General features: G+C 32.5%; 2 protein-coding genes across 2 annotated transcripts in view; one reads left to right on the plus strand and one right to left on the minus strand.

Moving 5' to 3' along the window:
* LOTGIDRAFT_236170 (hypothetical protein) overlaps positions 1-5,404 on the minus strand; it is a 25,433-nt gene extending 20,029 nt beyond the window's left edge. Inside the window, exons 1-10 of the mRNA XM_009066402.1 lie at positions 5,245-5,404; positions 4,696-4,839; positions 4,264-4,380; positions 3,866-3,963; positions 3,364-3,439; positions 2,776-2,846; positions 2,305-2,419; positions 1,305-1,437; positions 892-966; positions 218-261 (exon numbers count right to left, since the gene is read on the minus strand). Coding sequence (XP_009064650.1) covers positions 218-261; positions 892-966; positions 1,305-1,437; positions 2,305-2,419; positions 2,776-2,846; positions 3,364-3,439; positions 3,866-3,963; positions 4,264-4,380; positions 4,696-4,839; positions 5,245-5,334 — 963 coding nt within the window. The 5' untranslated portion in view covers positions 5,335-5,404. The remainder of the gene's footprint in view (positions 1-217; positions 262-891; positions 967-1,304; positions 1,438-2,304; positions 2,420-2,775; positions 2,847-3,363; positions 3,440-3,865; positions 3,964-4,263; positions 4,381-4,695; positions 4,840-5,244) is intronic.
* A 4,023-nt stretch (positions 5,405-9,427) lies between these two features.
* On the plus strand, positions 9,428-10,036 carry LOTGIDRAFT_168524 (hypothetical protein; the record flags this gene model as incomplete). The annotated part of the gene is made up of 1 exon (XM_009066403.1): positions 9,428-10,036. The coding sequence occupies one exon, from the start codon at positions 9,428-9,430 to the stop codon at positions 10,034-10,036; it is 609 nt and encodes a 202-aa protein (XP_009064651.1).
* Positions 10,037-15,377: the final 5,341 nt, after the last annotated feature.

Below are 15,377 nucleotides of genomic sequence, written 5' to 3' on the forward strand. Positions count from 1 at the left end.
CCTTCTTCTCTGAAAAACAACATTATAGTCATCTAATTATGCAAGTAAATGAAAACGGTTAACACCATTCAGTGTCTAGTAAGCAAAACTTCCTCAAGACTAAGGTATAAAATTAACCTACACAGCTTTGACATGTTCGAGCATAAAATTTTGTCTCCCCCTAGCATTACCCACAAATCCAAGTTTCTCTTCTAAATAACATACACAATAGACTTACTGTTTTCTTTTCATGTTCTTCATTATCACTGTCACTATCTTCTTCTAGAAAATAAATTATAATCTATCCTTAATTCTACTTTAGCAGTAATTATTTTGCTAAAACACATGCAGAGATATTTTCGCACATTTCAAATGATTCAATTTTAATATGATATAATTTTTACATGATATAATTTTTATATGATATAATTTTTATATATGATATGATTTTCATATGATATATTTTTTATATAAATTTTTAAATGATATAAATTTTAATATGCTATAATTATACTATATATATATATAATGTTATAATTTTTATATGATATAAATGTTCATAATAATATGCTATAATTTCTATGATATAATTTTATATGATTTTTATATTTTTGTATATCAATTTTCATATGATATAATTTCTATGATATTACTTTCATATGATATAATTTTCATGCAATATAATATTCATATGCTATAATTTCTATGATATAATTTTCATATGATATAATTTTCATGCAATATAATATTCATATGCTATAATTTCTATGATATAATTTTCATATGATATAATTTTCATGCAATATAATATTCATATGCTATAATTTCTATGATATAATTTTCATATGATATAATTTTCATACAATATAATTTTCATATGATATAATTTACAGATTTGATTTTTTTTTTTACCTATTTCTTGTACTGACATATCTAGAGTTTTAGCTGAATGTATATCTCCATCTATTGTTACTTTCAAATTCTTATCTACAAACATAATACATACATCTTTAATATCAGAAACAAATCTTAAAAATCTTTAATGTGATGGAAATTGTGCATATAAATAAAGTAGCTATGGTCAGCCATGCAACAAGCAGAATCTGTGAAATATTGAACTTTCAACAACTGCTAGCAACCAGTGCCATCTAAGAGAAGTCCACTGATGAACAAAGACCTATTTTAACAAATTTTTGGGTCATCATAAGAGGTAGTATAACTTTAAGAGGTCATTACATATTTCCTTTCTCTTTGCTATAGGTTTAGGAAAAAAAGAAAACTTCATGCAGTGATCAATGAGGGAAATACCATAAGCGACTACATACCACAAGCATCTTTATAAGCTGAAGACTGCATGTATAAAACATACAATGGGTGTGGTAAATGTAATGCTGTAGAATGTTGTTCTTTAGTTTCATCATATGGCATTTTTAGGTATGTCTGCACTGGCTTGGTTGCCTGGAAAATGAGCATAAGCAAAAGATTTATAATAGTGCTGGGTATTACCGGCCATGCCAAGTTACAATTGAAAAAGTGCAGCTTTATCTTCCAAGTTTCAATGATTATTTACTACTGTATATTTTCAATTAATAACAGAATTATTACTAGTAAACTATTGTCTATAGGTACAGACTAACTGTTGCCATATTTATGTTTGTGAAAATAGATTTTTATGTATTCGGATGAGGTCTAGTTATATGTGAAAACATGTTCATCTAGAATTCCCAATATCGTATCTACATATCTAACTGTATCTACATGACCAAAGGATACAATACACTACACATATCGTGGTATGTCGTATCGCCATGTATCAATTCATCTATATATTGTGCTACCAATTTTTCATCATATTAAAAGTTGGTCGCTATTGATCTCCTTACCAAGAAAAGAAATCTATACGGATATTTCTGACTAATTTTTTTTGAAAATCAAAAAGTCATTTTTTTTAACATGGATGCCATATATTACAATGTATGCTAAAAGAATACTTTCAGTTAACTTTCAAATCAAATGCCTAAATGACTTAAATACAGCTATTGATATGAAAATGTGAAATAACCTACAGAAAACTTGAGTGATAAAATTTGAGAAAAAAGTACATGAATATGCAAAGCAGTTTTTCTAAAATTCAGTAACACAATGGGTCAGACAATATGGGATAAGGGGATAAATGCATGAAAAGCTGATAAAGCTTAATTTCATTTCTTAAAGAGAACAGGGGCAATAATATTTTTGAAAGGTCCTGTTGATAGGTGAAATTCTGTTACTAATGCAACAATAAACAAAGAAAGAATTGAAGAAAAGTTTTATAGAAAGACATACTTGTAAAATAGAGTTTAACTTAGGTTGTAGACTGTCTAAATATTCTTGTTTAGTATCAATCTCTTTTAATATTTCATCTTTACTACTAGATACTTCTTTCAGTTTTTTTGATAATCTGAAAATTAAGATATGTTATCTTAACTACTAGATATTTCTATTCGTTTCATTGATATCTGAAAAATCAATGTCCCATCTATACTACTGGATACCTCTTTGATAATCTGAAAATCTGAGTGAGTTTTCATGTGATAATCTGTAACATTTAACATCTCATCTTTACTACTAGATACCTCTATCAGTTTCTTTAACTTTAGATTACAATACAGAGACTAAAAATATCAGAAAACTAAAAGAAACAAATTTTTTATCTAATTCAAATTAGTTTAGCATCAAACAGGCTTTAGCATAAATCTAGAAACAAATCAATATATGTTCCGTGTGTTTGCTTTGAATTTATAAATCTTTATTTACCTTTGTCTTTGTTCTAACTCCCAATCTAATCTAGCGAGTGTCAACTGATGTTCATCTTTCTTAGTTGTTTCCTGTAATAACAGATTGTCATTGCAATAACAATATTGGTAATAATTGCATAGAAGAATGTTAAAGGCCATAGTTCACCATTTGATGGTTTATTGGGGTCTTGAATATATTTTAATATGAATATATGTCAATGGTCTTCAGAAGTACTAGACCTGCATAAAAATAGAATTATCACTTCGAATGTACCTGACCTCACACTAGAAATTTTTGTCATCTTACTTTCAATACAGATAATTCTGGACACACCAGAATTTCAAGACTCAAATATTGACGGTGAGCTGTGCAACTGTCAATAGCATTACCAATAAGCTTAGCTAAAATATTCCCATTTCTGAGACAAAAATATGATTGTTTGAATGCAAGCTTGTCCCTTATATAAAAATCAAGTCTACTTTCTAATAACTGTTTTTGTTTAACCGCTCGAGAACAATAAGCCAGATTTCAACTTTGAAAATGATATGGATATGAAATTTAACTCCTAACGACTTTCGATTAATAACACTAACTGCCATAACTTACTGGTTTTGATATTTGTTTTGGAGCTTCCTTATAAAACTCTTCTACAGGTACTAAATCTATTTCTTCATCTTTAGATCTAAAATAAATTTTATAAATAAATTCTGTAAGAGCCAGAGATTTTAAACATATCATTGCCATTGCATGTGTATATAGTTTGATTCATTGAAATCAAAACATGACAAGGTAACTCTCATTTCAAGGGGATATGTGCCAGCTTTATATAAAAAAAGCAATTATAACTAAGTACTTCTTCTCAATGGCCTCCTCCCAAAGGTCAATGGCTTTAACAAAAATGTCAATAGAGGGTCTAATTTGGGGCTGTTTATTACATAAATTTCCAACCAGACACTTTCAAATGTAAATTAAGATCTTCATGAAAAATGCAGAAAATCCAGCACATTTCCTCCAGATCAAATTTTGGAACTCCAATCAATTGCCCTGGTTTCATCTGTATTTTATGAACTATAACATTGTACAATATTTTTATGTCCCTAATACTTACTTGAATTCCAAACATTTATTAATTTCTTTCTGTAAATGCATAGCTTCATATAACAAATTCTGTAACTGAAGATGGTACTTGTCTATTCTCTGTTTGGCCTAAAAGACAAGATGACACTAAGAAAGAATGGACAAAAAATATCATAATCTGACTAATCATGTCTTAATATATGAGAGAGTCTCAACAAAAGATCAGACGTCTTATAAACTTTCAAATGCAGATAATTCTAAACACACACTAATTTGAAGGCTTAAATTTCGACTTTAAGCTGTGAACATTATTACTGACTAGCTTAGCTAAGAAATTCTAGTTTCGGAGACTAACATTTGATTGGTTAAACTGATCGCTTGTCTGTCACTTTAAGATAAATCAGAATCAAGATATCAACCGATTTTTACCTCATTAGTGGAATCTCTAACTTTACGGCATCTAAAATGAGACAATCTATTTATCTTCTTTAATGTAACAAACTGTATTACAGCATCAGCTCTTTTTTCTTCTAGTTCACTTTTATTCTGTAACATAGAATTGTTTAGTGTTTAAGAGATCTTTTGTTGTAATGCCTGTTACTACTGGTAAACAAATTGACTACAGTACTTAACCTTTTAATGCATCCTTCAAATTTCCTAGTAATGCCAGTATCCGTAATTCAAGACAAACTTGACCCGACACAATTTTTGATACCTCTTGCACAAAAACTATCAAGCATGTTCAAGAAGCTTAACAGAAGGCATATAAAGGAGGTATACATGTCACAAACAAATACCAGAGAAATGTATGTAAAAACATTCAATCTGAATGAAAATATTCTATAAGCTTTAATGGCTTACAGTTTTTCCATGAGTTTTCATTTTTTGTATATCATTGACAGCTTCTCTCACAACACCACAAGCACCTTGAAACAAAGTTAAATCTGTTTCCGGGTCTCTTTTATCAACTTCTGCTTCTTCAGCATAAAACAAAGCAACAGTTTCCTGAAAATATTAACCATCATTATAGAAAAGGCATAGGCCCTAAATGGATTGTCATACACCCTTTTTTATTTAGCATTGTCAAAGATCTGATGCAGGCAAAAGCTATCGTCACAGATGTCCATTTGTTTCCTTATCATTGTTGAGTTTCAAATTGTAACTTAAAATGTGGACACTCTTTGCTAGGCCTATTAAGTATACCTTTTATTGAATGGAATTTTTTGTGCGAACTGATTTCTGGAAAGTTTCATACTATACATAAATAGCCCATATTCAGCGCTATTCTGTGACATTGATGTTGTCATCATTCATCAGCAAAGGGGAATACAGTCTGTGACATTTTTAAATCTGTTCACTGACAAAATTGAGAAAAGGAAAGCGAAGGAACTGGAAAAAAGGGACATTTACTTTAGATTTTTTAACCTCTGGGGTTGAGGTTTCTGTTTTAATCAGTCGCTTTTTCTTCCTTTCTTTTTCATCCCTTGCGACAGACGTCATGTTTATGTTTTTAATCTGGAACAAGACACCTGTAACAAATAATGTTTTTCCCCTACACGATTTTCTAAACAGGAAGCAAAGTTAGATAGTAGTGCGCATGTCAGTAAACTAAACGCTGTATTCGATACCGTTGGATATTACGTAGTCAATTATTAGTAGTTACTTATTGAATAAGTAAGGATCGTATAATGGATAGATTTAATGCAGAGCTACATTAAGTAACTAGTTGAACAATAAAAATCTCGACTAGTTGAAAAAATGTGACTGGATATTTTCAACTGCTATGCAAATAAATCATTGTGCTATTCAGTTTTTCTACAATTTTATGTAGGCTACATTGCATAATTTATATTATGCAGAACACACTTGAATGTATTCTGCTAACTGTTCAATAAAGGAACTTTCAAATATATAACCTATTTAATTTATGATATAAAATGGCACTAATGGTCTAATACTACACATTCCATGTATTATAAAAGCTTGATTGTTGATTCAAAATCAGTAAAGGACACCTTCTGTCTTGGATCCTTAAACTGAACTTTCCAGAGAGCTTAGCTAAACCAAAAAAAAAAAATTGAAGTAGTGAGCACCATGTTTTTTATACCATTACTTGCATAAGGGTGTTCAAGTAGTTGAAAAACTCGACGACGGCTGCTGAACAAAATAGAACTGACGATTTCGAGTAATTGTGACGACTTCGGGGCATATAGTTGAGCCTCGCTTAAAAAAATTGCCGCCCTCTCCCTATGAAAGGGAATGAATCTAGTTTTCTAAAGAGCTTGTAGGAAGCCCGGGAAACAGAATTAGATATTAAAATATTGGGTAAATTTGCTAAAAAATCAAATACGTAGGCCTAACCTACTTTAAGTTTTTTGCTATAAGAAACAACGAAATTTGTGATCCACGTACACGTCTTGTAGGCCTGTTGGATTGATCAACTAATGCGACGAAATATCATTTAGGCTTGATTTTAGACAATACTATTTGAAATGAAACAGAATTTATGAAGAGCCCGACATTGCGATTGATGCAACTGAATAATGGTATGATTTTACATGTTAGTCTTTACAGGCAGGATATGACTAATTTAAAGCCAAGTGGCACGCGCATTTCACTCCAATCATTTGGTTGTAAGAGGGTAGTCCTTCTTTCACATGTTCGTCAAATGTAAAACAAGTACACCAGAATGAAGAACCTGGGTAAGAACTGTAGCCTATATCAGAACAAAAAAATTTAAATTGTTACTGAATTTGATCCCACTTGCATCAAAGAGATTAGCCACTAAAATTTAATAATATACATTGTTACACTTAGTTTCTTTGGTGTATCTTTGTTGAAGTCGACATGTGGCGTTCAATGTACTTCGTAGGGGAGAGCGGCGTTATGGGCCATGTCCATGCTTAAGTAACGCACTTATACAAATTATTTCTGTCATGGCATGCATGCCCACACCCATCACCCACTACTCTCAGTATTTCACGAAGACTTCAATAACTTGCACGCCGAGGTGCATGTAATTGCACGTATAGAAATGATTCAAACAGAAGAGGTGGGGGGGGGGGGGAGTTTAACATGGTGAGAACTTGAAATTTACAACACAGCAACTTCCGATGGATGTGTACCTTCAGTGCAAATGTCAGCTTTCGAGTTCTGATAGTCTTCGAACAGAAGCCTGTCAAATTTTTGGTCTTAACCCCGAGCAGTGCATCTAGACTCTATAGGCGGACTGCCGACCCCCACCCCTGAACTAAAATGGCCATAACTATAATTAGAAATTAGGATTAAGGGTCTTGATATTGGGTTTTCTTCTGTTCTTATTCTGATCTGAAATTAGAAAAAATAACTCGCCCAATGGACGAGAAGTATAGTATCTGTTATGTACTGATTGTTTTTAGTTTACTATGAAAAATATTATCATTTCAGTTCTTTAATGCTCATAGGTCGGATATTAAATTAAAGAAAGGCAAGCCTGTTTCTAATCATTTCAACCTCGACGACCATTCAATAGACGATCTCATCCTAATCCTAATTGAGCGTATAGAAATTGACTTGCCCGAAGATGAAACTACCAAATTCTGTTAATCTAGGGAAGCCCATTAGATTGAGACATTGAATACAACAAGACCTATAAGACTAAATATTCACCATAATGTGAGGGGGGGGGGGGGGAGGCAACTGAATTCAAACATTAATGGTCAAGCTCCAAACGAACCCATGCTGTAAAGCGAAATGTTGCCCTAGCCCATACCTACGTCAGAGTTACAAAGGTATTCGTATGTAGACTTACGACAAAACAAAAGCTTGTGTGCATATGCATTTACTTATAGATTAAAATATTTTTGAATCTTGGTTGTCGACTAGTTTAAGATAAGCTATAAAGAAATACGTGAACTTGAAGTAAATGACTTATAACAAGATCTTAGTGACGTGAAAAGATATTTATTATAGATCTATTGTTCATGAGATATTAGATTCTATTGTTATAAGGGTATTTATTTAAAACTTTATCTAAACACAATTACCACCTTCTCGTTTGTCATGCAATTTAATATACTAGTTTTAACGTCACGCTATGATAGAGTAAAACATCCCTCGATTATTGGACTAAGCTAATGCCCTAGTCCTGGGTATTGGGTAACCGTTGCTTGTTGTTTGTTAACCCTATCAAACGCAGAAAAGTTGGACGTAGAATAAAATTTCATTTTAATTTCAGCGAGTAAAACTTTTTCTGTGGCTGTGGCTCGATCCTGGTTAAGGTCGAGATGATGTCCTCACGCACCCGGTTTCCTCTAACTCTGGTCGAAGGGTAATGGGATGGAAATAGCCTTTGTTGCTTGGATAACATGAACTATGTTAGAGACTATCTCTCGCCAGTATGAAATCAACAGAGATTATGCCCTAGCAATTTCCGCACGTTACACAATGCATGACGTTGTCCGTCTGTGTTGACAAGAATTGGACTTAAAAGGATAGCTGCGCCATTTTGGGTTTAATTTGAGTCTTACATATGTAAATGGTCTTCAGAAGTACAAGACATGTACGAAAATCGCATAAATCGTTCAAAAATATATCAAACTGGGAATTTCGTTTCTTATTTCTATAGATGTTTTTTTTTTCAAAATGTGGCAGTATCTCAAGAAAAGACGACTCGACTTTTTAACTTTCAAAGGCTTTGGCATTGCTAAAAAAAAATTCCGTGTCTAAGGATAAGGTATGATTGTTAAAAAAAATGGCGCATCTATCCCTTTTTAATTTCATCGGATGCAAGTGTTTATATGAATAGCATCACATACATTACGTATCTTATCAATGGGTTGCAATGTATGTATAAAGAACAGAAAGTTTTGCCTCTCAAAACTGTGCTCTGAAAAAAAATCTGGTATAACGTTTATTAAATTGACCGTTTTACCTTGAAAAATACATAACGAAAAGATATACATAGATATATGTTTGTGTTCTGGCTTTATTATTATACTTATCATTTTTTCAACTAATCTTAGCAGATATTTCATTTCAATTAAATACACATAAGATAAATTGTCAAGTAAAGAAGGGGTTTTAATCAAGTATTTGTAGTTCGTGAGTTTGTGATTTGGACAACACAACATGTAAGTTAATGATTCATTTTGACCTTCGAGAGACTTTATTTTGCAGTTTATTGATATTCGTAATACCTTAATATACAGTGTTGTTTTATTATGACGGATTTTAGGAATTTGAAATTTTGCGGGCGGAATAAGGACTTCTTCAAAATTTTGTTGTTTCTGTGCAGTTTTTGTTACATTACTTTACTGTTACTGACCACATGATTTTTTTTATTGCAGTGGACTATATCATTATTGTGATGTATTTTCTACGTAGAATTATTTACATCTTATTCTTAGATTGTTATCGTCTATGCAATACGAATTATTATTCATTTGTTAGCTCAAGATCTAGTCTGTAAATTTCCAAAAAGCGTGATTTCCGACGAATTGCAAGTGCACATGTGTAAACTTGATATATTAATTTATTTCAGCAAGCTGTGAAAATCACGATTTGTTTCGGATATTTCATTAGGACAGAATTTCGGTGGGCATGATACACAATTATGGATCAACAAGTTCTATTGCCCAAACTAAACAACCCAAGATTGAAAGAAGTCGGAAAACAGAGGAATTTATGTCATAAACGACTTACTATAACCAACGATAAACTGAAGAAAATACATCTGAAACTCGACCATTGCTTACAACGCGAATCGGAGGTTGAAAATTACTCTTACTGGAAACGTTCTATGACCTATAAAAAATCTTTACTCGAACATAAAGGACTACAAGTGTGTTTAAATAGGCGACGGACAAAATCACTAATGTCGCCTACATTTCAGAATGGTGTCTACAACGGAATGAAAATCGATGACATGAAATTGGATGTTCGTAATGTGATAATGGAAAATCATCCAAGAACGAAACGATTACGCGAAGTAGAAAATACTAAAAAGTTATGGAAGCTAAACGGCAATATAGTAGATTATAACAAATCGCTGCAAACTCTTGACGCCATCATGAAGCGTCAGAGGAACGTGCTACCTGCAATTATTGTGCAGAAAGCACCTTCTCCACCAGTTGGAAATAATAATATTTCAAGTGTTCATGATAAACCACAGCATCTTCTGGTCCTTCCACCAATTAATTCAACCCGATCCTTAGTTCGATGATCATATTGTGTCGGTACAAAACTATACAAAAAGTGTTAGTCCTGTTTTGAAATGACGTATACGTGATGTCTGGTAGAAATATCAGTCATCAACCATATTAGTTGAACCGTGGTATTAACTGTTTTTAGGGCTGTCCTGCATTCTGAGAACCCTCTGTAAGTCAATTCAATGAATGTTTATGGAAGATTCTGTATTTTTTTCTGGCTTGGTGGCCGGTTGGTGATTGAGCCACTGGTCAATATATGTGCTTGACAAAACTAACAAGATGATTCTTGAAATAGAATCCTATTTGAAGGACCACTAAGATCAAAACCTCTGATACTCTGTATATTATACATTGTATATTGTGAAAAGAAACAAAATTAAAAACAATTATGTGCAAGTATCAATGGAAACATAATGTGTTTGTTAAAAATTCAAAGAAAATGTTAGAAATGTGACGAGGATCTACTGGTAAAGGTTTTATCGACTTACATGCGAGAAAAAATCTCTTATAGTCATATAGTGGGGAAACAGGGGTAGGTGCAATGGTTTGTAGCCCCAGTTGTACCCCCACTTTATTTTTATACGCCAAAAAAACACGTCAAAATTTGTTTGTGAACACAATAGAGACTACAGTTTTTATTTGATTTTAATGAAATTTGGTGAGATCATTTACATTGATGAGATCTTGGACAAGTTCGAATATGAGGAACTTTCGATGAACGGTTCACGGCTCATCGTCGAAATTTGATTCTGTGTCCATGTGTCCAGAATTATCTTCAGACTGCCATAATTATATAGAAAAAACATACATGTCGGTCCTAGAAATTTTACAAATAGTACTTCTGCCTTGTGTCCTACTAGACATCTGTACCGTTTATTTCATCACAGCCTCTCGACATCTAGTCAAAGTTTAACGGCAATTTATATTCATCACAACCTGCAAATAATCAAAGTTTCGTATCAAGCTTCAAATAATAGCTTTTTCTGCAAACGTTCAGAACATTTCTTTATCATGAGTCATGGGAAGTGATTTTTGTGTGTCCCAGACTGATTTCGATTTGTTCTTCTTTTTTTCCACTATTGATTTAGCTAACAGCATTTTTAACTGGTCGATTGTGGCTTTTCACTTTTCATTATGAAATACTTACTCACTTACTCGGTTATAACCGAAATTTGTAAATTTTGACACTGTTTTTATTTTATATCCGCGGTTTATTATCCGATTGATCTGAAATCGGTGCAAAGACAGATCACTCGTGTTAACAAATGTTAGTAAAAATGTATCATTTCCGGTTTACAAGGTAAAATTTATGAGGCAAATAACCTCTTGAAAATGGTCCATAACTTTACATACGTAGTAAATAACCACTACCTTGAATATTTGGAAAACTGTGTTAGATTTTCACCCAGGATGGCAGAAGGCTCATTTCTTGAGTTTATCTGCTTGTTTTTTTTTTGGCCTTATGAATTCTTTAAATATAAATCACTAGTTTCAGTGGTCAGCTATATTTATGTTACTATCAAGTACGGAGTAGTACAGTACACGTACATAGCTTTCATGTGGTCAAAGGGAAGTAATAACAATTTTGTGTGGTCTGTCACTGTTATAAAATTTTATATTTGTAAAAAAATAATTTACCCTTACAAATTCTCTTCTGTCCTAAATCAATGTTTACATAATTGTATTTTGCTTTGTTTTGGGTCAGGGGTTAACCTTTCTCTTTCTTTCGTTCAGATTCGTTGATTACGTTACCCACTTCCCCTAAAAATCCTACTATTTCGTGTTGGAGAATATAACCTGACTTAAAATAACAACTTCAGTTTTAATTGTTGTCCAAATATATTTTTTAGCTTACAAAGCGCCTTACTTACCCCCAAAAATGTCAAAATTATCCCCAGGTAATTACCCTCAGGTTGAAAACCCTTTTTTAGTTCAATAATGTGCCAAGTTAAAAATTCTTTATTTGAAAATATGAATTTAGAGAAAAGAATTTTCAGTTCGAAGAGTCGGTCCTTTACACATGAAATTTCCTGGAGGGAAGTGTGTTTATTTAGATGGGGATTTGGATGTGGTAAAGGTGGGTGGAGGTGATTTAAGTTTTAAGTAGTATGTGGTCAAAGTTTTTAAACCTAATTCAACTACCTTCCTGTTGAAATTTAGCTTCGTTGAATCTAGTCTAACATATAGACAGCGTGATCCTATTTCGTACAATTATTGTTGTAATTATACGAGTATTAGGAGACCAAATCAAATGTAAAAATGCTTTCATTGAAATCAAATCCTAAACTTGTTAGACGCAGGATGGCTATTTGATCATTTCATCGGCTCGTAGACCTAGACTTGTGATTGCTATTTCAATGTCTCTCTTCTGGTAATATCATTTAAATCAATACAAATTACATGAAATTCACTCGCCTAGGGACATTCATATTAATAATATTAAGAATGTATGAACTAGATTAGCCACATTAATTTTATGTAGTCTGTAGTCCATGTATTTAGCCCTTTCATTTCCAGCCATTTTCGACAAGAACTTATTGATCGACGATTTAAATTTTGATTTAGTATGGAAGAAATCCTCAAGTTTGGTTATCATATCTAAGTAAGCCTACTCGTATTACTTCAGACCAAGACCCTTTGATTGTTCTTAATATTTACTTTTCTCGTGGGGCTGCGAAGAACATGACTGATGGCGATGACACGATAAAAAACAAAGTTATACAATGTTGATTACAATCTTATTTAATGTTAACAGGCCGATGACCAAACGAACACTGACTAAAAATGGCGCAAAAGCATGAAGACTCAGCCTCACTAACGATTTTGACCAGCAGCCAAATTAGGCAGTTCTATTTATCGTCTGTAGGCTATGACTCAGTTACCTCCCTTTGCCTCAAACGAAGGAAAGCTTTCAAACATTAACCAAGGTAGATAAATGACGGTATCAATGTAAAAAAACGGACGATACCATTATTGCATAATGTCTATATACCGTTGCAATACTATTGTACCAATACTATTGTGCCGATATTAGGTCTTTAAAACAAACAGTATTAAAACAAAATGCGAGTACATGTAACATTTTAGAAAGACAAAATAAGGATCGGGCAATTTTGTCTTAAGGTATTTCATGTGCAGGCCTGAAGTGTAAAGGTAAAAACACGTCTTCACTATCAATGATAATCAATCATTGATTTAGATAATTTAATAATAAATAATTTCACTTCAGAAGAATTGATTTTGTAGCATAGAGGGATTTACATGAGGAGTGTTCAAACGAACCTCCACCTGCCCAAACACAAAGATTCGTTTACCAACACATTATCTAGATTTTATACATTAAAAGGATAGGGGGAGGGGGTGCTGGTGAATTGGGTGTTGAATATATTTCAGTCGTTCAGAAAATCGCATAATTCCTTCAAATATATTTCAAACTAGGAATTTCTAAGCAAACACTGCGATTAGTGTCGACATCAAACACTTAGTTTAAGTGTAATTGCAGGAACCACAGATTGAAAATTTGGTCCTAAAATGTGATATTATCAGTCCCCCTAATACACATTAAAAATTTGAAAACTTCTTTACAATCTATTTAAGAAAAACATTTCAACGCCATGGTTCTGCAAACAAATTGAACACCAACCAACAAATATTCAGCTTTTACGCTCATTAAAAATATTATGACATTATCACGGTCATGGTTCCGCAAATTTTATCAAAGAATTTAATCAACCCAATTTAGAAGTAATCTACGACCTTGTAGGCCCACAGTATATCGTAGCCAATGCTACACACAGTTAAACTGAACAACAAGGGAAGGGTAGGCTATACGTCTGATATATAATACAATAGATATTCAATCATATGTAAGCCAAGGGGTTGTCAATGTACATAATAAATAAATCGCTTGTACAATGATATATATGGCCGCTTTACACCTGGTTGCTAATGGTAACCATGTAAACAATAAGTGGTCATATCACAAACATGTAATGGCGGTTAAACAAGAGGTCTCGACGGTTTAGAAATGAAATGACCTGCATGGAGTTTTTCACTGAATAATTATGGAGCAGTTGTATAGAAAGAAAAAGAAATCTAAAATAACTCCATCTTCGGAAGATGATAGCCGTTTAGGACTGGAAAACGTGGCTTTTGAGATGGATAGCGTGAAGTAAGTCTTTAAATACAACGTACATGTATCGATCCGTGTAAACATGTCTATGGATACCGGCTTTTATGTTCGGCTAATTGTATATCTTTAAAAATTCAATAGTTTTCGACCCTCTGTTAGCAAGTATATTTTTAAAAATTTAATAGTTTTCGATCCTCTGTTAGCAAGTCATGCTCGTCATGCATTCTGATTTTGTATAATACTTAGCCATTTGTTGTGTAATGACAGGCTTCTACTGATCAGTTGACAAGGTAATTCAGAATATTAGATTTAGAATGTCGTTCACTTACACTTTTGTTATTCCATTTTCATATATTCACGGTGATGGCAGAATTTTCACGTTCGTTCATGATGGGGTTTGTGAATGTTATAAATACAATACCATAACTTATTCGCAATTTAGAGGTTTAGAGACGTCATATTATATCCTTCACTGCAAAGCAATATTTTGGGAATTTATTTGGATTATTTTGTGATCTTTATTCATTCATTTCGATATTCATTTATTCATGAATTCATTCATTTAAACATTCATTTGGACATTCATTCATTCAATTCGATATTCATTTCGACATTCATTCATTCATTGAAATATAAAAGTATATATACTGGCTATTTGTTTATGTATTTTATGGTGAAGATATTTGTACAGACGTTGTTAAGGGGTTATATTGTTAATTATATTACCTTAAAGATTCAATATGAATAAACTCTCGAATCTTTTCTTTATGAACTTTTCTGTCTTGGTTAGAAAAGGAATTAAGGTCAGACAGGGATACATGTAATACGAGCGAACGAAATGATCCAATTATTTAATATCCACTGATAATCTTTAGACATGATGCCAAATCATTCTACATTCCGGTATATCCCCGCGTTTTTGTTTTCGAACTTATCCAAATTTTCGTGCATTAAATATTTGGCCGTATTCAATTATTACTATTAGCCTGATCAATTGGAATGGAATCCAAACTTCCAACCCTCCTTTATCTTTAGAATGTCCAAAAGGAAAGGAAAGGAATGGAGTTTTACGTCCTACTTTTCTGCACCCTTAGAATGTCCAAAAACTGTGATAAATAAGGATTTGTGTTGTAAACTGTAATATAGTACTAATCCTACTGATAAAAATAGATTTCATCAGTACTATTTCGCAACACCGATCTTTGGTTTACAATAGTAACACA

This window comes from Lottia gigantea (assembly GCF_000327385.1).
Source record: "Lottia gigantea unplaced genomic scaffold LOTGIsca_76, whole genome shotgun sequence".
NCBI classification, from domain to species: domain Eukaryota; kingdom Metazoa; phylum Mollusca; class Gastropoda; family Lottiidae; genus Lottia; species Lottia gigantea.